General features: G+C 37.9%; 2 protein-coding genes across 4 annotated transcripts in view; one reads left to right on the top strand and one right to left on the bottom strand.

Annotated features, from left to right (window-relative positions):
• The window catches only part of RNF123 (ring finger protein 123), a 96,038-nt gene that overhangs the window by 69,603 nt on the left and 3,230 nt on the right, over nucleotides 1-23,205 (top strand). For all 3 annotated transcript variants that reach the window (XM_081937309.1, XM_081937307.1, XM_081937308.1), the window contains exons 36-37: nucleotides 18,384-18,526; nucleotides 22,519-22,613. In XM_081937309.1, the coding sequence (XP_081793435.1) occupies nucleotides 18,384-18,526; nucleotides 22,519-22,613 (238 nt within the window). The remainder of the gene's footprint in view (nucleotides 1-18,383; nucleotides 18,527-22,518; nucleotides 22,614-23,205) is intronic.
• On the bottom strand, nucleotides 3,731-9,436 carry AMIGO3 (adhesion molecule with Ig like domain 3). The gene is made up of 2 exons (XM_081934823.1): nucleotides 6,451-9,436; nucleotides 3,731-5,243 (listed from the first exon to the last, which is right to left on the bottom strand). Exon 1 carries the CDS (start codon nucleotides 8,664-8,666, stop codon nucleotides 7,152-7,154), a length of 1,515 nt encoding a protein of 504 aa, XP_081790949.1. The 5' UTR covers nucleotides 8,667-9,436; the 3' UTR covers nucleotides 3,731-5,243; nucleotides 6,451-7,151.

Raw genomic sequence — 23,205 nt, 5'->3', positions numbered from 1 at the left:
TACCATTGGCCTGCTTTATTAAGATAAATGGAAAACGGTTGGGATTGTGGGAATAGATGAATGCAGGCTGTTTTTATATGCTGATGTCATTGATATTTATTCATTTATTATTTTAATAAAGTTATAGCCTGCCTATCTCACTGTCGAGTGACATATTAATTTTATCAAAAGTAATGTTATCGTGCAAAAGGTTATTCAATAATGTTTCTGTAGACACTCATAGTAGTTGGAACATTTTTTAATAATAATTTTATTAAAGTTTACAGTTGCAAAGATAAAAAAAACTAATAGAAACTGAGAAAAATATGAGAGTAAAAAGAAAAAAGAATGAAGTAGAAGATATAGAGTAGATATATAGCAGTATATATAGTAGAAAAAGTAAAAATAGAGATGTCATCCCCCTTCATCATGACTAGTACAATTTCAGTAATTTATCACCTTCTTTGATAATGCAGCAAAAGTTTTTTTTCCATATATTATCTCTTTATCTATAACCCAATTTTAAAAATTTCATTATGTAATCCTAATCAGCAAAAGTCCATTAAGAGTTACCAGAATAACAACATATATAGTTTAACCTTAATAAAATAACTAGAATTTTACTTTTAATGTAGTAAATATTACTTTGTCTAAAAATAAAACAAAAGATCTCTTCTTTCCCTATTTTGTCTTTTGTCTATAAACAAATCTTTAAAGCTTCATCATCCATAAGAGATACCCGAAATAACAACATATGTTTTAATCTTGATTAAATAAACCAACTTTATGTTCCTTTGCTTTTATAGTCTTGATCTTAAATCCTCTGTGTTTTTTCCTGGTCATCAGAATTTTCCCATGGGAAAAACTAAAAATAAAATTTGAAACAATATTTTCCCACAGGAAAGATTCTTGTAATTAATTTCAAAATCTTATTTTAAATCCATCTTGCCACTTGCCACAATCACCCTTTGTGTTTAGTCCAAAATAGTCCTTAAACCTGCATAAAATTTCTTTAACAAGGACTAAAGGAGACTCACCTGGTGTATGAAATTTGTCGTTCTGAAGTTTCTTAATAGAGAAACAGCAACTTCCAATGAACCCAGTATCCTTTTGAAGGCACTGTACTGCAGCTTGGGCAAAGATGGGGATCCCTCAGCTTCCAGAGCATTAAATCTGTGGGACATGGTTATCCATGTCCTCTCCTTGTCCAGAGAGAAATTCTGAAAAACCAGTCCATTCACCACCTCAGTTGTTGGCTCCATTGCCATTGCTTCCCCAGAAGTATAGTAGTAGGGTTTTTAAATTGTTTGTATTCTTTGAAATATCTGAGAATAGTTATTTAAAGGAGGCTTTCAAGTGGATGTAAATATGTCACCTTTTTAAAGTTCCAGATAAATAGAAATAGTTAAAATCCTGAATGTATAGGAAAAGATGTTGTAAAAATGTATATATGCTAATACCTTAAGAATTTAAGAAGAATTGATACTAAGATTTTTTTAATGAGCAGAACAGCCTCTAGTTTTCTTTATCCAAATAACAACTGTCATGTGATAATTGAGTTTTTAGTTTTCTTGACCTCCAGTTTTATCGCTGGATACAAATTTTTACTTCAATTTGTCTATGAAATGAATGTCATGAGTTTTAAAATATCACTATAAACACAATTAGAATGTTATTGTGTGACCTCTTTGACATCATGGCAGGGACTTAGCTCCATTTTTAGCTGTAGTTTTATGTATTTCCTACATCAAAATTGGCAAAGCTCATTTGGAAGATATTGGGACATGGTGTAATTTCAGCCCTTAATCTCATGATGAATTGCTAGCCCTATAAATCATATCAGCCTAAGTATGCACTTTTGTTAGAACATCTGTATTAACAGAATCTCGCAAGTCTGAACCAACTTCCCTTTTTTATCTTCATGAGAATTGGGGAGGGGACTGTCTGAGGCATTTTCAAAAACCACTTTCTTGCACCCCCTCTCAAATCTCATTTATCTGATTGTTGCCTTGGTAGCAGATCTTCCCCCTGACCTTCAGAGACTTCTTGTCACCTAACTACAATACATAAGTTATACCCTGAGTAGTCCCAGTTTGAAAAATATAGGTCAGAATAACAGAACAGAGCTGGAAGGGACCTTGTAGATCTTCTAGCCCAATCCCGTGCTCAAATCAGGAAATCCTGGCCTATGCCATTTCAGACAAATGGTTGTCCAATTTCATTTATTTATTTATTTACTTGAATTCATGGAAAACATTTAACATCAGTTTATCGATCCATTTTTAAAAGATTTGCAAGAGGAATTTGGAAATTAGGAAAATGGCGGTATATTTTATTAAAACACCTCTTGATTTCAGAGTTTGGTTCTGATACATTAATCATCATTAAAACTGCTGAGCATCTGTTGGCATTAGGATGTATTTTGATTTATTCAAAACCTGCAGTATTTTTAATGAACAATTAAATAGCATTACCAAAGTGAATATTAACTAGTTTCAAGAAACGTTAAATAATTGGAATGTCCCGTGTTAAGAAATCAGCGGCTAAAAATCTTAAAGGCTATTAGTGTATTTAATGAAATAAAAAATAAAATTAATTCAGGGAAAAAATGGATGTTTTCATGTTTTTTGATCTGCTGAGATAATATTTTAAAAGATTTAGCTGTTGTCCAATTACATTTTAAATGTAGGATGAGTGATGAGACAGATATTAATATGAAATAGCCTTGTCCCATTTTTGTTGTTACAAATCCATCATTTTGTTACAGCATCAGTATAGTTTAATGTACTTTGAATTATATACCCAAACCCTGGAATTTATAACCATAGAGAATTATGGATTTCTTGAACATGGGAGGTAGCAAAAATATTACTTTTCAGTCTGGGAAAAACAAAGTGACCCCAAATGTACAGTCTTGGATTGCAAGTATGTATTTGCTTTCTCCTTACAAACTGTCTATCAGCATAATGAGGGACTGATCAATGTGTTAAGGCCCCCATTTTGTGGCTGTATTGCTGACTGTCCAAGTATCTCAGCTGCTATATATATATTTTTAAGTTATTTCTTTTTCACAAGATCTTTTGTGAAAAATATTTTAAAATAATGTAAGATCTTTGCAAGTCCTGAGGAGAGTATTACTTTATTTTTTTAAGTTGCAACTCAGTAGTCATTTTCAAAAGATAAGTAATAACTCTTTGCAGTTTTTATTTTCCATGCCAGGAATACAACAACAATCCCTAGCTAGCCCACTAAAATTTGTGCTGCCAAACTCTCTTTTCCAGGGAATGCATCTTTGACTTGAATATAGTCCATGAATTCTAAGGATAAACTTCAATAGTATAATTATTTTCTTGCCATAGCACCCCATGGGTATTAAAATTCAATTAGCCATCTCATAAATAAATTCCATCAATTAGGAAACAGTGAAATAACTGACAGCAACACTGTGACATATCAATTGTGAGAATTAAGTGTAAGTGTGAAAGTAAAGTTATTTGGAGAGTTAAGAATTGAATAAAATATATTCTGTTGTGATTAGCTGGCTGAGGCCCAATAGCAAGACCTAAAGCTGAGAGGTTCCCCCTTTCCATTATAGGATTATATACATGGAAGGAAACTAAACAAATGTTCGATATATCACCTCTTCCCCGATTACATGTTTTTGGAGACTTATTTCTGTTTTATAATCAGAATGGCATGCATTTTACTGAAGCAATGTGTACTTTATCCTCAAAATAAATTCTGAAAATCATTTTTTAAGTTTTGGAAACAAATTATTTTATTTTGAATAATTTGGCAATGACTCATGGCCTGTAAAATAATAAATATTTGGAAATGCAATAGAAATTCTGTACTTTAGATCACCTATGTTTCCTGATTTTTGAACGTTCAGCAAACACGTTCCGGTTTTTCATATATAAAGGAGGAACATTTTAAGAAATTTATTTCAGCTCCAAATTCCACAATGCACTATAGGCATAAGTACACCAAATAAAATATAAACAAACTGAATTTTACAACCTGTTGTCTTGTTTTGGGTACCCTTGTAGAAGGATCCTTTAATACACACAACCACAGACATTGGCTATTCTAATTCAGAAAGACCTTGATAATTCTCTGTATTGGGCATACCATATTTGGGCATACCAAGGGTTGTAACACAAATACATACATACATACATACATACATACATACATACATACACACACACACACACACACACACACACACACACACATACATATAATTAGTAATGCCAGCAATGTACATAGCAAATTGTGATGCCAAAATTTGACACCTGTGTAATGATGTAATCACACAAATGCTGCAATTATACATTTGCATCAGGATGCCTGACAACAAATTGTGCCATCAAAAATGATAATACGTATGTTATCAATAAAGGAGGATATTTGTACGTCAGGGCTAAAATGAGGGTCCTTCTGAGCTTAGTTGTTTTCTTTCAGACATTTCATTATACAAACTAGGTATCATCCTCAGAAGACACATTGAAAACTATTTAATTTCACAACACATGGACAGACTTAACCATAGTTTCAACTGGAAAACTGGCTATCCTAAACCAAGCCGAGTCCAAAAATGGTACAGAATTTCTGGAAGCTGTGCACTCTGACAGATTAGCCATGAATAGTCACATAGATATAAACATATATCTTTATATTGGCCAAAAGAAAGAGTGAACAAGCCAAAAAGGGAAGAAAAAGACCACAATTCCTTCCTACCAGCAATCAACATCCAGAGGAGTGTAGATTAACTCCAAGACTAATAAGTAAACAATGCCCAAATCAAGGAACTGCCAAACAAGCAAACAGACCAACCAAAGAACCACTAAGACCACTCCCAACAACCCTGACAGGGAGAGCCACTATAAATATAAACTAACCCATTCCTTATTAACACTGATGATGTTACCTAGTTTGGGTAATGAAGCATCTGCAAAAAAAAACCCAACTCAGCTCAGAGAGGACCCCTCACATATGTTATCATTTGCCCCTCTCTGGCTTTCCCTGCAGAAACCCATGCATAGGGCCTGGTGTTGACTGAAAGCAGTTTTGATGGTGATTCTCTGTGTATTTCAATCTTGATTCTTGAAGAAGGGTCAGATATAGAGTGTCCTTAGAAACCACAGCATTGAAAAGGCTTTCCTCTAGAGATTCAAGACAGTCCAAGTTCAGGTACTTCCCAGGCATAAATTGTTATTCATGCAGAGTTCTGTAGCCAGGAATATACATAAGATTCGCTACTGGTTTTTTTTTTAAGAAAAAGATAGAAAAAACATAATTAAGGATTTTGATGACTAAACATTAACAATTTAAACGCTTTAAAATACAAAACAAATTATAAAATATACAATATCATAAGGGAGGAATTAGAAACGAAAACTGAGCTTTAGCTTTGTTCCTCTGAAAAATAACAGCTGATTCAAATTTGGAAGTAATGTCTAATCAACAAAAATGGTAGCTGACCACTTTCAGAATAGGGATTTAAGGCATTAGCTCCCCCCTCCTGATTTTTCTAATAACGCTCTAGAAATAAACAAGTTGCTGGTTGGAAGATACCTTTAAATTTATACTGACTTTAGAAGAATTCACTCTGTGTGTGTGTGTGTGTGTGTGTGTGTGTGTGTGTGTGTGTTCATTTATTGTGCAGGGAGTTTTATTTTATCAGATGACCAGAAAATATAAAGCCAGCTCTGTCCCACAATATAACAATATGAAGATATTTTCAAATGTAAATGTTTATTTTTTAAAAATAGACAGTTTCATTTAAATGCAATTTAAGAGTCTGCCATAGTTTTTCTTATTATGGATTATAAATACTACCAAAATAGTACTTTCTCAAGCAAATGTGCCGTTCTGAAGGAGAAAGAAGCTGGAAAAAGTTTGTTCATCTAAGTCTTGCATTACATGATAAGCTTGAGCGTGGTACAGATGGGTCTTAGGTATTATTCTAAAATCAAATGCATCTTTTATGACTGTTTGATGGCAACAGATGAATGAAAAGGACATTCTATCTTTGAGTGGCAGTGCTAGATATCTATTCCTTACCTCATATTAAAATGTGGGCAATCAGGAGTAGTATTTGTGTCAATCGTAATCTCACAGTACGCAAAAGAAAATAACACCAGCACTTTCTCTAAAATAGTGTCCTTTTAAACTTTGACTGGCTATAATTGTTTTGCATCTCTAATTCCAAGGAGAAGGCTTGTCCTTTAAGGGTAAATTAAATATTATTTTCAGGCATGGATTTTTGTTTGCCACTGAAATGATAAAAAAACATACATCCGATCTGTTTGTCAATGCCTGGTTGCATTAGGGAATGCAACTTGAAAAGAGATTTGCAATTAAAACAGACATTTAGAACATAGAACATCTCAACCAGCATATTTAGTTCCAGTGAAATAAAGCTATTTATTAAAGTAGTCTAGGCATACAATCAATTTTACTTACTGGGCTAACTGCACATATCCAAGTATGGTCATCTGGGACAGTGCTTGTTTCCTTTCTAAAGGGAACATTGCTTCAGTTTGTTTTTATGCTAACTTCTTTTAAGCAGTGCAGATGGTAGAAAGAGTGGATTCGGATATCTCTGTTGACAAATGTTCAATGTTTGAAGCAGTGGCTAGTTAGAGCAATTTCGGAGCAAGTAAGAAAGGGTCTCAATGGGCTATATGAGGCACTTGGGTCTTCTGCAAAGATGAAAACAGCCTTGTTATATAGTAAAAACTTTGTTCTCTAAAAGTCAAAGCCACAACACAAGTTTATATTCCACAGCAGTTTTCTAAGGGGAGAAGATAACCTTCTAGAACATTCTATTATCTTGAGAACGAAGCATGCGGCAATCATTTGGGATGTGCAGAGAACAATTACACCTTTCTTTGCTCAGAAGGAGTTGCTTTTCATTTCCATGCCTAAGAGAACTGGAGCAATTGGACAGGAATTAATGGGGGGAGATAGATAACATAAGATGTAAGATTCCTCCTCCTCCATCCAAGGAACATTTTTTTAAAAATCCTCTATAGATTGTGGTGAGGAAATCCTTCATGAATCTGTCTTGTCTTCTCTCTTCTTCCCAGGATGGAAACAGGGTTTGTTTGTTTGTTTTTTCCATCGCAACTATCTACTAAGAAAGGCTTTCTGCAATTGGTTTGCTATGCATCTGCTGGTGACATGACGGGATTAGAAAAAGCTGTACCGATTGATTCTGAGTTCAGTTTAAGTCTCAGGAGCTTGGGGGGGTTCACATCAAAGTCTTCAGTGACAGCCAGCTTGACCTTGCCATTCTGATTCTCCTTGATAGGCTCTAGAAAAACAACATGCTTGTTTGCACTGGTCTTGCGATTTGTTACATCTGTGACCGATGGAGTCGTACTAAGAATAGAGGACTGGGCACTGCAGTCTTGAGGGGGACTTGTAGGCTTCCTGCAGCACTTAGAGCAACAACATGGTGTAAGGTAGAGGTACATCAGGACTAATACCAAGCTTACAATGCACCCTAGGAGGGTTGTGAGGCTAGTACTGAAAGATTCCACTAATTTGGAGTAGTGGACTGTCACATTAACCTCATATGTTTCATTGATCTTTTGGAGATCACTAATTGCTATGCACTCATAAACACCTGAGTACGACCGGTTGGCATTTATGATCTTTAAGCTTCCATTTTTTAAAGGTTGATGTGTCTGATCGCTGTGCTCGGGATACATGAATAATTCATGGCGTGGGGAGATCCACCTGTAAGTGGTGGTATTGTCTTCATGGAGGCTTGTGTTACAGTCTATTACCAAGGATTCTCCCACTCTGCACAGCACTTCTGGAATGTCAAATTTCCTTTGGTTCCAAGAACAAATGTCAAAATATTTATTGTAATTGAAGGTCTTAATTAAGGAGAGCATATTGGGGTAGGCTTTACAAGTATGCTCCTCTATGAAATCCCGCACAGAACTGTAACCGCGATGTTTCCATTCCTGGAGCATCTCCTGGAGAGAACAGTCACAATTCACAGGGTTGTTGTGAAAATATAAGCCATTTTTAATGTACGTAGGCAAAGTTGCTATGACTTGAATAGGAATGCTGCTTAGGTTGTTGGCAGAAAGATCAAGCGTCCTTAGATAAGGATGTTCAAGTTTTTGAATACACTCAAATGGAAATTTTGTTAGCCTATTCCAACTTAGGTAGATCTTTTGCAAATTGATTAATGTCATGAAAGCCTTTTCATCTACTTGCACTATCTTGTTATTGTAAAGGAGAAGCTCTTTCAAGTTCACAAGGTCTTCAAAGTAGTATTTTTCCACAGTTTGCAGATGGTTGGAGGACATATCCAGATACAGAAGGTAGGTAGCATTGCGAAACACACGTTGAGTGATGTTTTTGATTTTGTTGTGGCTAATCCTAAAGGTTTCGAGATGTGGTAAAGTGGTCAGGCAATAATCACGAAGATGAGCAATAGCATTGTGGCTGAGATCCAAGGTGATAGCTGTAGAAGGCAATGTGACAGGGACATGCCGAAGGTTTTTCCTGGTACAGCTCAGGAGGTCAGCGGTACAGATGCAGACTTCAGGGCATCTTGTGAAAGTGGAAGCATTGCTTAAGATGCTAACTTGAACACCCAGACCAAACAGTACCAGCAGCTTCCACAGGATAAATAGAGTTAATGTCAGCAGGCTCATTGTGAAATGATGGAATTCACTCTCTTCTGCCACCAAGATCAGTCCAGACCGCGAAAATAAAATTCACGCCGAGCATGGTCTTTCATGGAACGGTTGTAATGTGAATAGCTGACAGTTGAAAGGATTGCTGAAATCGGATGGGCTCCTTTTAGAGACTTAAAACGTCTTCTAAAACTGTTTGTGTACATTGCAGGAAAAAAACAACAACATCCAGGTGACAAAGTCATGCAACTATTTTGTTCAGCATGCCATGTTAAGGCTCGGTACCAGTTTAGCAAGCCTCTGTGTTCAGTGTTTGCCCCAAATAATTTCAGTGGCACAGTGCTTCTGTAAAAGTAAAAATAAATATGCCCTTGAGCCAAATCTCTTTGAATTCTACTTTAGGATCTTTGAGAAGGTTTAAGGATGTGCCTCCAAGCTGTTTCTTCCTCAGATAACTTATCTTAACATCCATTTGAAATGGCAATTTTGATAACTTTATTGCCCAGAAAAGTCATTTCTGCCTACTGTCCTTGGAGTCAAAGTTTCCATTAGTGAATCCGCATCCTCTGGTTAGGCAACTCCTGCATAGCTCCATCATTAATGAGATTCAGGTAGAAGCCTTTCCCTTCCCTTCTGCAATCCCAAATGAAAATGCCAAAAAAGCAGCTCTTACCCCGTTTAATATTCTCTGGTTTATATTGAGCAGCATCACTCCTTCCTGCTACTTGAAGCTTTCAGCCAAGCTCTACGTGTGCAAACACTTCCCTCCTTCTGCTATTTACAAGCAGCCCGTGAATACTGACAGGGAAAGCCTAGTGGGCTTAGGAGCAATCTTATTGGCTCGTGTTAAAAGGGAGTGGCGTTAGAAAGGGAGGAGAGAGGAGAACCAGTAATGAAGACTTTTTTTTTTTTGAATGGCATGTAGGTTCTTTGTTATGCCAGGCGGAGGCAGAAAAATCCCTGCACAGTTCTTCTAAGATTGACTAACCAACAGACACACAAGAACTCAGCAACTTGCACCAGTGGTTGCAATTGCAAAGAGGGAGAAGGAAAGCAGCCTTGCAAAAAGAAAGGAGGTTGTAGTTTTAGTTAAGCAACTCTTCTGCTTCTCTTTTCAAGCTGCCTCTAAAAATTTTCGGTTTAGTAGCTCTTGAATCTGGTCTTTATTAAAAAAAAACAGAGGCATGGTTTTGCAATTATTAAAAGAGGAGACAACCAAGATTGCACATGTATTGTTTCACTGAATGGGATACATTTACAAAACAACAACAAATACGGGTGTTTTGGTCCCTTCTGTATGTTTCAGAGCTGAAGAAGCTTCTTGGATGGGAAGTGAAACATCTTCAAAGTAAAACCAGAAAGTCCAGTTGCCTCTTGAAAAATCACCCTTGGGACTTTTAATGCTATCTGGATTTTGGTGTATAAGTACAATGATAAGACTAATATATATGACTTCATAATCCTAGCAATGGCTTCTTTTGTCACTGGCAAATTCCCAAAAGCAGAACAATAGAAGTAATTAGGTGTGGGTTAATAGCTGCCATCTGTACTCTAGTATGGTCATATAGAACAGGGGTGTCCAAACTTGGGAACTTTAAGACTTGTGGACTTCAACTCCCAGAATTCCTGGCTGGGGAATTCTGGGAGTTGAAGTCCACAAGTCTTAAAGTTCCCAAGTTTGGACACCCCTGATATAGAAGTTTTCCTCTGCTATGCTGGATGAAACCAACTTGTCCCACAATCTAGGGAGTTGTCCTGTTGCCTTCTATTCATTTGATTAAAAAACAGTGCTCTAATGCCTACATTCTTTTTTCAAGTTGTAGTAAATAATAAATTCTTTTCAGTGCTGTGAATATCAGAAATGGCCTAATGCTGAGTCAGAGTCAGGCTATTGGTTCATGTGGCCCAGTGTCACCAGTGTTGTCTGTGAATACTCACCAAGGTTTCATTAGGTTCAGCTTATCTGGAGAGGGCAAGGATTGAAGATGGAACTTCTTCCATGAGTGACACATGCTCTACCACTGCTACTTTGCCTGTAGCCCTGAATCTGACTCATTGTATAGTAGCTCCCTATATTCCTCCTCTGCTCTTGAGCAAACAGCTAGGAGTGGGTGGGTCCCCAATATTCAAGATGTTGTTTCTTCCTTTCTTGGATATTATGAGCCATGGTGACTCAGGGATTAGGATGCAGTATTGCAGGGACCCAGTGGCTCAGACACTGAGCTTGTTGATCAGAAAGGTCAGCAGTTCAGTGGTTCGAATCCCTAGTGCTACATAATGGAGTGAGCTCCCATTACTTGTCCCAGCTTCTGCCAACCTAGCAGTACAAAAGCATGTAAAAATGCAAGTAGAAAAATAGGAACCACCATTGGTGGGAAAGTAACAGCGTTCCGTGTGCCTTTGGCATTTAGTCATGCCGGCCACATGCCCACAGACAGTGCTGGCTCTTCAGCTTTGAAATGGAGATGAGCACAGTCCCCTGGAGTCAGGAACGACTAGCACATATGTACGAGGGGAGCCTTTACTTTTACCTTATTGCAGGCTAACTCTGTCCACAGCCAGGAGTTCGAGCCTGATTAACTCAGAGTTGACTCAGCCTTCCATCCTTCCAAGGTCAGTAAAATGAGGAACCAGATTGTTGGGGACAATAGGCTGACTCTGTAAACCGCTCAGAGAGGGCTGTAAAACATTATGGAGTGTTATTTAAGACTAAGTGCACTGCTATTGCTGTACTATATTGCATCTTACTTTTATTGGTGGCTTGCGTTCGTTTAGAAGTCACTGCCTTCCTGTTGTGTAACGGATTTTAGCTGTAAAGTTATTCTCTAGGTAGAAAATATGTGTGCACATTTCATGAAAGTGAGAAAGACAAATGGGTAGTTTCTCTGAGAAAAATACATTTTCAAAACCAGATAAAATCTGCTATAGCCATTATTTTATGTTAGAATCAACTTCATAGCACATCTCTATGCTTCAACACTTCATTATTTTTCTTCCATCGCAAACTATCTTTCTTGTGGTTTTCTTTTAACATTTATTGTTATCAGTAATTCCCTGGACTTTCTTCATTTCACATTTTCCTATGGCTGATCTATTAATAAACTGCAGCATGTTGTCAGAAAATTGGACGTTCAAGTGCAATAAACAACATCTGGTAACTAAGATAAAAAAAATAGGCAGAACCTCGCAATATTTATGGCATTCTTCTGGCCGGCCAGAAAGCTATTCTTGCTCTGAAGGTTCATCAGAGACTGAAAGAGAGATTGCATGCCATTGAATTGCCCTTTGCCCCCTGCACAGTTTAAGCAGGTTGACCAGGCATGTCGGCAGAGTAATTGCAGGGGCAGTAGCAGCAGGGCCTGGGATGTAATTTCCAGGGAGACCTGGGCTGCTTTATTTGAAGGAAGTGAAAATCAAAACCAGTAATTGGTTTCCATTAAGGCAGCAAATGACTAATTTGGCTGCTGCAGCTGCAGGATATCATGGGCACTTAACCCTCTGCTTTCTAGCTGAAGGAGCTCTGCTCTGGAAGAAGTACTTGCCAGAGGCCTCCCTGTATGCAGCTACTTTTAAAGCTGGATTTGAATTCTCTGTACAGTAGGTAAAGGAAATAAAAATTCTATATTCCCTCTTCCCGGGTGTCCTTTCTCATCACTTGCTCACAGGTTTGATTTTTATCCAAAGACTAGATTCATTAATCTTGGCTTTGATTCATTGAGGAAAGCCTTGAATGAATTTAAATGTTTTTATCCTTTTTACCCCTTTAAATTTTAGAATGATGAATCAACTTGCCATTTGGTAAAGCCCTGTATTTCAGACCTGATATTTGTAGTCACAGAAACAACTTAAAGTGCTGTAGAATGTAGAATGTCTTCATTTTAAGACCAGTATTTAGACTACCTGAAAAAAGGAAGACAGATTATGTAAACATTGTCTTAGCACTAAAAGAAAGTGAATGAGAAAGAAGATTGCTTTGATTCTCTTTGCTAGTTGGGTGGGTGGGGGGGTTGGGAGATGAGAGAGACTCCAGCTTTCAAATTTGTATTACATTTTAAACAATAAAGTAGAATTCCAATGGTTTTTGAGCCACCTTACCTCAAACACCTGATAGCCTTTACTTGCTGATTAATGTAACACTTTGTAGCATAATTACCATGTGGTATTATTAGTGATCTTTAAAAACTTTCAGTGTTTTCTTAAACGTCTCTCTTTTGTTAGCCTTTTGCTTAATGTGTCACTCAAAAAGGAGGCAAAACCTCCTTGGGTGAAATATACCCCAAAACAAGCAGTATTGTAATTTTATTTCTTGTTTGCAATTATCTTCCCCTACTTGGTCCAGATGTTATGTAGGTTTCATAGGAAAATGAAACTTGTACCTGACACAAAGAACAAATATAGTTTTCTGTAAAAATATTTATTAGATTTTTATCCCATAATTATTACTTTATAAATAACTGAAGATGGCAAATGTACCTAATATTCCTTCTTCATCTTATTTCCCCACAACAGCAACCTCATGCTCAATATATCATTGATATGCAACATGATTTGACCTTGCTAGATCCAAAAATTTGCTTTTTGTAGGAAAACATAGTAAAGTGAGCATGAATGTCAATGCCACATAGCTAAAATTAATTTCTGAAGTGCTGAGCATTATCTCTATAGTCTTCAAAGGGGTGGGGGGTGGGGGGAGAACTCTAAAATGGTTCTTATTGAAGCAATAGATGTCTAGGCTTGTTCCAGAATGCATATGAAGATTTACAAAGTTCATTGTTCTATCATGCAATAAACATATACCGCTATGTCAAAAATTTACACATGAAGAAAAATAGCTCTGCTTCAGTTTTCTTTTTTCCCTTCTTGTATTCCATTTGTGGGAAAAGTTTCTCTGTATGTCTCTTCCAAATGCACTCTGCAGTGGTATTTTCGAGAGAGAAAATAAACATGTAAACCTCTCTCTTGAAAGCATAAATGTAAAGCAGATTGCTCTTGTGTGGAGAGATAAGCAGGAAGCGTTGGGGATATATCCATCTATACTGAGTTATCCAGAAGAACTCTGCTGATTTATAATTTCATTAGACCTAACATGCTGAAAAGGGCCATTTTTCCTTTTCAAGTGTTTTCACATATTTCCAAGCGCTTCAGTCACAACAAAATGGGGGGGAAATAGCATAACTTCCTAACAGTAGTAACACATTGGAGGCATGAGAGCATCTAATGGTTTTAGAATAACAGAATTTTCCTTAACTGAAAAGATCAAATTTGACACAGAACATTTGATGGGCTCCATCTTCTGACTATGATTGAGTGTGGATCTGTATGAGCATATTGTTTCAATTGCATCCCTTCCCCAAGAGATGCAGTCCGATAGCTCCCTGGAAACAGTATTGAAACAGGTACTTCTGCCAGGACCATCCAAGGCACTGGGAATATAATCATCTTTGGAGGCAAGCAGTTTCCTCCTGTCATTCCCCCATCCTCAGGACACAGTCCTGGGTTGTGGCCCTCTTTATGTTTGGTGAGCATAGCCATCTGTAGCAGATACACTGAATCTGTGGTGCTGAATTCAAAGAATCAGAATGCAAAGTTTCTGGGAAAGGAAAACCATCAGTGTTCTTAATATGACAGGAAGATTTACATTTTCAGGATGATGTTGTTGCTTTACTGAGTATAGTAGAGGTGGTTTTCATATTAAGAGAAGGGGAGCCTCATATTGATGGAAAGCTATTGATGGAAAGCTCTGAGTCCTCAGCTTCCCTGAACCCATATGCTGCTGCTCAGTTTAGCAAATCTATAATTTTGCTCTTAATAAAGGATTCAGGAAGACCTCTTCTATATTTTCTCTTTATTTGAGGAAAGGAGAACCCAACAGCAGTCATCCCAATGACAACTTCAGAAAACAGAAGGAAAACATAGGATACCTCTGCCCATTTCCCAATAGGCTGCCACATTGCTTGTTACAGGTACTAAATGTGTTTGCTTTTAAAATGCAGTGGACACCACCCTCTTACTGGCTAAAACATACTGGCACTTGAGCTAGAGGCAAGGACAAGAGTTCTCTCGCGCTTTTCAGGTCAACTCAGTTTAAAAATATTTCATTGACATAGCAGCTAATAGATGTAAAGAAGGGAGAAAGCTTTGCAGAATGTGGCTGAAAAGGTGGAATCTTTATTTACTTTATTGGGGTTGTATTCCAGTCATCACCAACTCTGAGGAGCTCATAACGCAGAATCTTGAAGCTTCTGGGTTCAACTTCCAAGAAAGAAGCAGTGGTGAAATTCACAATTTTTACTACCGGTTCTATGGGCATGACTTGGTGGGCGTGGTAGGGGAAGGATACTGCAAAATCCCCATTTCCTCCCCACTCCTGGGGGAAGGATATTGCAAAATCTCCATTCCCACCTCACTATGGGGCCAGCCAGAAGTGGTATTTGCCGGTTGTCCAAACCAGTCAAAATTTCCGCTACCGTTTCTCCAGAACCTGTCAGAACTTGCTGAATTTCACCCTTGGAAAGAAGGTATGGATGGATAAATTTACAGAACTGCGATAATTCAATTCTATCCAGTTGAACTATAATGCAGAACTAAGCAGTGAATAATGAGCACACTTTGGAGATCAGTGTAGAGCCCTTGGGTTATTCTGTTATTCACAAGACACCAAGGCAGAATCAATATCTTTTATTTCAAAAAGAAGAATTAATACCCACTTGCATCTAGACCAAGGCCGAAGGAGAATTCAGCCATTCTTCTCTCTAGAAAGGAAAACCATTGTTTTAAATTCAAGCCCTGGAAAGTTATGGGACCAAGGCAAGGAACAGAAGCCTCTGGAAAAAAGCTGGAAAAACTATGCAGATCCAGGGTAGCTTTAGAAACTCTGTTTTCAAGCAATAAATGTTTTACTTGAGAATCTGTCCTGAGATTTTAACCTTTAATTTGACTGTAAGTGATTGTGTCTGTTTTACTGACAGTGGATTGCACTGTCTTTTTTTTAAACCCATGAACTCCTAGTGTTTGGGTGAGCTTAAATCTTTCAGATTTTCTGGGCAATAGATTCTTATGTTCTGCTCAGAATAATTAATGTTTTCTCCTGGAGGACAATATCTTCTGGAGACATTCTCTCTACTTTAGCAACTCAGTAGTCCAGCAACTTTCACCACCAAACATTTAACACGTGATTTGATTCCTTAAAGTTCCAAAAGAAGTTCCATGTCTTTTTTCAGTCTGTTTCCTTTTTAATAAGGCTTATGTTTGTGTCCTTTATCTAGCTCAAACTTCCCTAATTGTGCACTGTAAAATTACAGAGCCAGGAGTTGGTATAAAAATTGCTGTTGTAGTTTCTCCCTTATGTGCTAATGAGACCGCACCCTCTCCCATTCATGCCAAGCAATTACTACCTAACTGCACCAGGCAGAAAGGCCTGAGCCAAGTGGGATGTGTGTGAGCAATTTCAGAGGTCTTTTGGGACAAGAGGAGATGGAAGACCTTCAACCTTATTTTACAATATTAAACTTTTTGTTATCCTTGTAGTGGGGAAACATACTTTTTTTCTGATTTCATGTCTGGTACATTAAAGCTTTAGTTATTTACATGTCATTAAAAACTAAGGACAGCTATATATGTTTGCTTTTTATTTTATAAAAGCAAATGGAAATAGTACTCCTTTCCCGAATATTCCCTATGGTAAAAGTACCTACTATCCAGTAAAAGTAGTTGGGAGAGGATGAATTATCCCAATTATTTTGCTCACCTTTCTCTCTAAGATTCAGTTCTTAAAACAGGATGGGTAAGAGGAAGGAAGATAAAATTATAGCTATATTTATAAGATTTTTTTGTTAAGCTACAATTTTCTATATTTGTGAAATGGAAAATCAGCTTGGATAGAATTCAGTATTGTAGGATTCTTACCCTGGTGCAAGTAGGGACCTGAAGGGTTCAGATGATTATTATTTTTTTGAAAATATTAATTGTAATCTGCAGAATATTTATCAACTGTTTCTTCTGTCATAGACTGTTGATATTTACTGATTTTCTGATTCATTAGATACATATAAAGGCTAGGATAGTTTTAGAAAATTGAAATGCTATTGAGAATTAGATTTAGACTCTAGACATACATTTTAAAGAAACTACACTCATTGCCAATATATTTTTATTCCAAGTTTAAGACATTAGCGATGATATGGAACTGGCTCCATAATTTGTCTAATTCCCTTTATCAGCTTGTCTGTTATTAAGATATTCTTTAGGGATGCTCCTTTGCATCTTACTATTGGATATTTCACATTGTATGTAAAGGGCTTTTTTGGCAAGTAGCATTTTAAAGTAAGTCAGCAAATGCAGCCATTTCACAGCATTTTGGTTTCTAGTTTGCATAGTGTTATTCACTTATAGGTCAATTATTGATTTTCTGTGTATATATAGATTTTTATTCCTAATGATTTTTTGCTTCTTCTTGTTCCTCACTTATTTTGGGCAAGTTAAGTAGTCTATGAGTCAGGACGAGAAGTCTTTTAAATATTCTTTAATACATAAAGTGTCATTTGAAGCCTTGTGTGGATCATCTATACTTGTTCCTTAGAATGATTGCCTTTACTCTTCTTAAATATATGCTTTAAATAAGGCAAATAAGGACATGGAGTTTGCCCTATTCCTACTGCACCCAATTATGGCTTACTTTAAAATGCTGGGGGTTTATTTTCTGGTGGTTGTTTTTTTTTATAACATATTGTGCTTCAAGATTCTCTGGAATTCCTAAAGCAAAAGCAGCCTATCAGCTGATCTAGTTGCTAAGCAGCTGTCTTTCACCCTTGAATCAAATATCAATCAAATGAAGAATAAAGTATCTGCTATTTCACAAATGTTTGATTTAAGAATAGGTTGTGTCTTGGGAAATGCGAGGAGGGAACATCCGGGCATATAAATTGTGAGCTTTCTTTACTCCAGGTGCAAAAAGCCATTCGCTTCTAAAACACTAGCTGTCATCAGTTTTATGGGACACCTTGCATTAGAATAGATAGGCATTTTGCTGGTTCAAAAAGGATTCTCAGGTGCCTTCCAAAAATGAATTTGTTTTTCTAGCAAATAGCCTCTAGTCCAGGGATGTCAAACTCAAGGCCCAGGAACCGGAGCCAGCCCACGGGTCTGCTTAGATCTGGCCCACAGGGCCACTCGGGAAACAGCAAAGGACTGACCCAGGGTGCCTCTGGCAGTGAAAACGGAGCTTAGGAGGGCCACACGCAGCTCTCACAAGCTCCATTTTTGCTGGCAGAGGGTTACAGGAGGCTGTTGCAGCAGAAAACCGAGCTCAGAAGCTCATTTCCACTGGCAGAGCACTAGGGCCACCAGAGGTGCCTCCGACATGAGTGACATTGAGCTGTCCATTCCCCCGCTTCCATCTCCCCAGGTCAAACCCAACCCTGATGCAGCCCTCAGTGAAATAGAGCTTGACACCCCTGCTCTAGTCCCTTTGAAGCTTGTTGAGGGTCTTTGCCTGCCATCTCTTCCTCCCTTTCTTTCAGCCATTGCAATCTATACTGTCTTAAAGCACCCATGGGAAGTGTTTTCAGGGCAACAAGTGGGCTTGTGTATTTATTTAATGAAGGACTGGGGTATGTATTTTTGTGACAAAAGAGTGATAGCTGTAAGGAGAGCAGTACCCTCTATTCCAAGGCACGACATTTAAAAAGAGAATCTCCCTATCTGTCTGTCTGTCTGTCTGTCTGTCTGTTTTTCTAGGGCTGAGCGAGGAACGGCTGTGCTCCTGGCAGATCCTTGTTTTCAGCTCCGTTCTATTCAGTACTTATTGGGTCACACGGAGCCTTTAGTCCTGGGAATGACATCATCTTCTGCTGACAAGAAACATTTCTCCCTGCAGAGCTGTAAGTATCTCCGTTATGTTATGCCTCCTTTTGCCAAGAACTGCTTGCTTGCATCGCTTTTTGTCTCTAGTCCGACTGATGGTTGCCTAATGTTTAAGAGGTCTTTGTAGAAAAGACAATAAAATAGTCCCTGTTGTGAAGTTTGTGAGCAGTCTACAAGATTTCTTAATGTTACCTTGGTATTTTCCCCACTGTTAACCTGTTCTTATCCTCAAAATGTATTTGCTTTTTGAAACTCCACAAAGGTATACAATAATTTCCTGTCCTTGCATGCCTGAGACTAACTGCAACTTCCTAGTCTCTAAGAAACATCTGTCGAGGCTTTGAAGAAATCAGAGCTTTATTTAAGATGAAATCTGAGCCTCTTTTCTGATAAACATTCGGAGTTATTTTTATAGCAAAATCCATGTGAAAATAAACACAGAGTTAAAATGCATCCAGAACAAAATAACACAATAAAACGTATCACAAAGTCCTCCTATAATTTTATTCTAAGATTCTTTATAGTACAAACAGCTTCTAATAGAGATGATTAGTAGAGCCAAGTAGAGCTGTTGAAATCAGTCATGGCACGTTTGTGGTAGGAAAATCTAAATCCAGTTCCTAACATCTCCAGTTAAAAGGTCAGATAAAAAGTTGTTAGAGGACATTTTTTTCCCAGAAACTTGGAGAATTGTAATTTTCAAGGCTACGAGGATGGACCAAGCATTGTTATATGTTCTTCCTACATTTCTCCTCCATGAGAATAGTAGCCTAACATATAACTGATCAGATTGAATATTCATTGGAAGCAGAGAAAAGGAAGATTGTAGGTTGTTTTATATTGGCTCCAATGAAAGAAGCTGCATCAAGGAGCATCTCATCCTGAAGTTTTGTTGTCCAAACTATCATTATATGAACTGTGGCATAATTTTTAACTTTAAATAATAGAGCCTGAGTTCATTTTTCCCTTTTATTTTTTCCCAATTCGAGTTTTGTGGTTGTGCTGCATCTTTTTATTGATTGTAAGTTAGCAACCAAGGAACTCTTCGAATGATGAGCAGAGCAAATAAATACATTGGGAAGCTGCATTTGACACTGCTTAGGTTATAATACTAATCCCATCACATAAGATAAGACTGTGTAATGTATCCATAGGATGAAATATGGGAACAGGTTTCCTCTTGGTCTGCCTTCTCTGGTGCTCTACTTTTGAGGAGCCTAAATTTAGCATTGCAATGTTATTTTTTAAACATTGTCCAGTCTAAATATTTGGAAAATGATATCAGCAGAGATAAATCCCAAAGGGCAAGACCACACTACAAAGTCTAAAACTTTGTGTATCCACTTGGCCATAACTGGCTATCTTATCTGACCAATTAAAAGTGTAATGTTTCAGCTCTTTCTTTACATACTGCACCCTTTGTATTCTCCCCATAAATGGATATCCTCTTACTCCTTTTGAAGATTATGCATTCTTGGAGTAACTGGCATTGTAAGTAAAAAGAGAAAACAGAGAGGCTAGAGCTGTCCTGAAACTGAGAGGATCAGAGGCATCATGGTGGCTCTTGGAGATGAGGGGTGCTTTGCTTTGGATGTTTGGAGGTTAAGGGGAGTGAGGGACTGGCTCGATTGTATGTGTTTGAGCATGATTCTGTCTTGATGAGGTTACTTTGTTAAACTAGCCCTCATTTCCCTGGAATTGAGCTGCTGTGAATACTATCATTATTGATAAAAAGAGGGCAATGAAAGCATTGCTTCCCTGTACCATAAAAATAGATGGCTTTTCATAAACCAACCCTGTTAGAAAAACATTTGTCCAGCTCTAAGAAGAGAGAAGCAGATTATTATCCTTAGCTCCATAGAAAGGTAGGAAAGTAATTGGAGCATCCAGACAGGGAAATGCTGCTCACCAAAGAATAACACTGTTTAATTTCTGTGTTTTCCATAAATTGTTAATCTTTTAGCAATCTTGAGCTGATGGGCAAAACTAGATATGATTGGGGTGGCGATGATGATGATGAACTATTTTTTTCTTCTAACTAAACATGTAGAATCAAATAAGTTTCTGTTCTGTTGAGAGTGAGAGAGAGAGAGAGAGAGAGAGAGAGAGAGAGAGAGAGAGAGAGAGAGAGAGAGAGAGAATATTTAGACAATAAAGCAACATCTCGGCTTCAGACATGATCTCCGTTTTCTCCCTTGTAATAGTTCTTCTGTGGTCTTCAACTAATCTCAGGAAAACTGCTCTCCTACCTGTTTGAATGGGGCAATTACAGTTCCCCTTGGTGTACCATATACTCGCCATGGGATATATAGTGGGAGATGTATGAGAGTTTTAGTGTGAAATTTGGATCTTTAACCTTTCCAAAAATGAAGAATAATGACCGTGAGTGTATGTGCTTTCTGGAGGTTATTAATTAGTAACCTCAGGCACCTTGACTGGAACATGTTGTGTCTATGAAGGTTCATTAGTTTTTGCAGGAATTGCAGTATTTTTCTGCTCTTTGCAGTAAAAATAAATGGGGCTTTCTTGCCTGACAACTGGAGGCTTTTATTTTTTGATAATTGCATGATAATATTGCTATAGGGAAGGGAGCCAGCTGCAGAGAATACCACAGACAGATTCTCTTCTTTTTTCTCTAATGTACTGTAAGGTATCTCTCCATCTGTCCCTGCTAATTGTTTCATAAAATGAATCCTGATAACAGGATCAGGATCGCCTCCCATCTATCAAGACTCTTCAGCAATTAGACTCCGTGGCCTGGCTATGACTTTCCCTGTCCTGCAGCAAAGGGATTGTGTTCTCTTTCTATTTCTGGGGCCTGGAGGAAAAGGTCCTTTCCAGCCTGTTAAAGAGTGCCCACTCTTTAATAGCTTGATTCCCAGAATATGAGCTTGTACCTCTGCCAGCACCACCACCCTTCAACAATGCTAAATGCTCCAGGCTAGATATTTGTTTGCTGACACAGTGATTATCAGATTTGTGTGTATACTTTTGTTTTATAGCTTCTGGCATAGAGATGCCTTCAAAGTTGTTATCTGTACCTTGTCTAAGTATTCACTTTTGCAGCTTGATGCAGTTTGCTGCATCAGTCCTAAAGGCTAAAGAGTGAAAGAAAGCTACCATAAAACAATAGATATTATAACAACATATCATATCCTAGTTACGGAGACTGGGTTGTGGGAGGGGGGGAGCTTATATAAATATGCATCCTGGGACATACCCCATGGGGTACTTTTCTTGTACCTCTTCATGAAACAGTCTTAACTTGGTTCAGATTATTATTTTTTCATCATAGATTCTGTTGCTGCAGCCTTGTGACATTAGAGATCACTTTCATGGATGAATTGTGTCCTCTCTAAATGTCATTATTAACATGTTTCTCCTGCAATCATGATACAAGCCTCTCACCTGCACAATGTTCTGAGCACAGAAAAATTTAATATTTTTAAAATTAAAACATCAAATATTGTAAAGTCTCTCATCAGAAGCAATAGGTCAGGGGTGTCCAAACTTGGGAACTTTAAGACTTGTGGACTTCAACTCCCAGAATTCCCCAGCCAGCATGGCTGGCTGGGGAATTCTGGGAGTTGAAGTCCACAAGTCTTAAAATTCCCAAGTTTGGACACCCCTGCAATAGGTCCAATACGTTTGTAAAATACTGTTGAATAAAATTCCCATGCATACTGTGGCATACAAACGCTTCACATTTATTTTTTTAACACTAAATGTCAGGGGGACAGTAGTTTTGAAAGCACAGTTGTCATTTTGAGCTCAAATTGATTATTATTTTTATTTTTTTTTGCTTACTGGGTTTAATAATTAGAAGATGTGTTTGGACTCTGCCCCCCTGTGGCCATCAACCTTCTCTACAGGTTCAATTTAAGGGTTCCCAGCCCGTCAGAGATGCAGAAGTTTTGAAAGTTAAAATTTTTAACTGGTAACTTTTTCTTCTGTCATATTCTCAAACTCTATACCTATTCAGTCCCTTCTTCTTCGTTTTGTTTTGCAGACACTGATTATATCAGCCAGGAAGAGCTAGCCAAGGTGGAGCAAATGCTTGGCCACCTCAATGAAGAATCCAAGCAAGCTGCAGCTGCCACTTTGGTAAGTATTCTGAGTATCTGAATGTGTGCGTGCTCTTCCCTTCGGCAACCTTCATCCACGGTGACACAGAAACTCTCTTGCCAGAATTGTATAAATGCAAGAAACTGAGAGCTGTATAAATGCAGGAAACATTAATTGATTTGCTTTCCAGGACGAGCTCATAAAATTCAAGAGCTGTATTGAGAACCGTATAAATGCAAGAAATATTAGTTAATTTGCTTTCCAGGCTATGTTCCTGACTTCAAGATCTTATTCAGAAATGTAGAACCATGTGAAATTGAGCTGCAGGCTTTATGTCAAAAGTGCTTGCAAAGCAGGGGTGAAATCCAGCAGGTTCTGACAGGTTTTGGAGAACCGGTAGCGGAAATTTTGAGTAGTTTGGAGAACCGGCAAATGCCACCTCTGGCTGGCCCCAGAATGGGATGGGGTGGGAGATTTTGCAGTATCACTCCCCTGGAATGGGGTGGGAATGGAGATATTGCAGTATCCTTCCCCTACCATGCCCACCAAGCCACACCCGCCAAACCACACCACACCCACCAAGCCGCACCCACAGAACCAGTAGTAAAAAAAAATTTGAATTTCACCACTG

Source organism: Natrix helvetica (assembly GCF_964273705.1).
Source record: "Natrix helvetica genome assembly, chromosome: 1".
Taxonomy (NCBI): domain Eukaryota; kingdom Metazoa; phylum Chordata; class Lepidosauria; order Squamata; family Natricidae; genus Natrix; species Natrix helvetica.
Note: the sequence above shows the minus strand (reverse complement) of the source record. Positions and strands in the feature narration are given on the sequence as shown.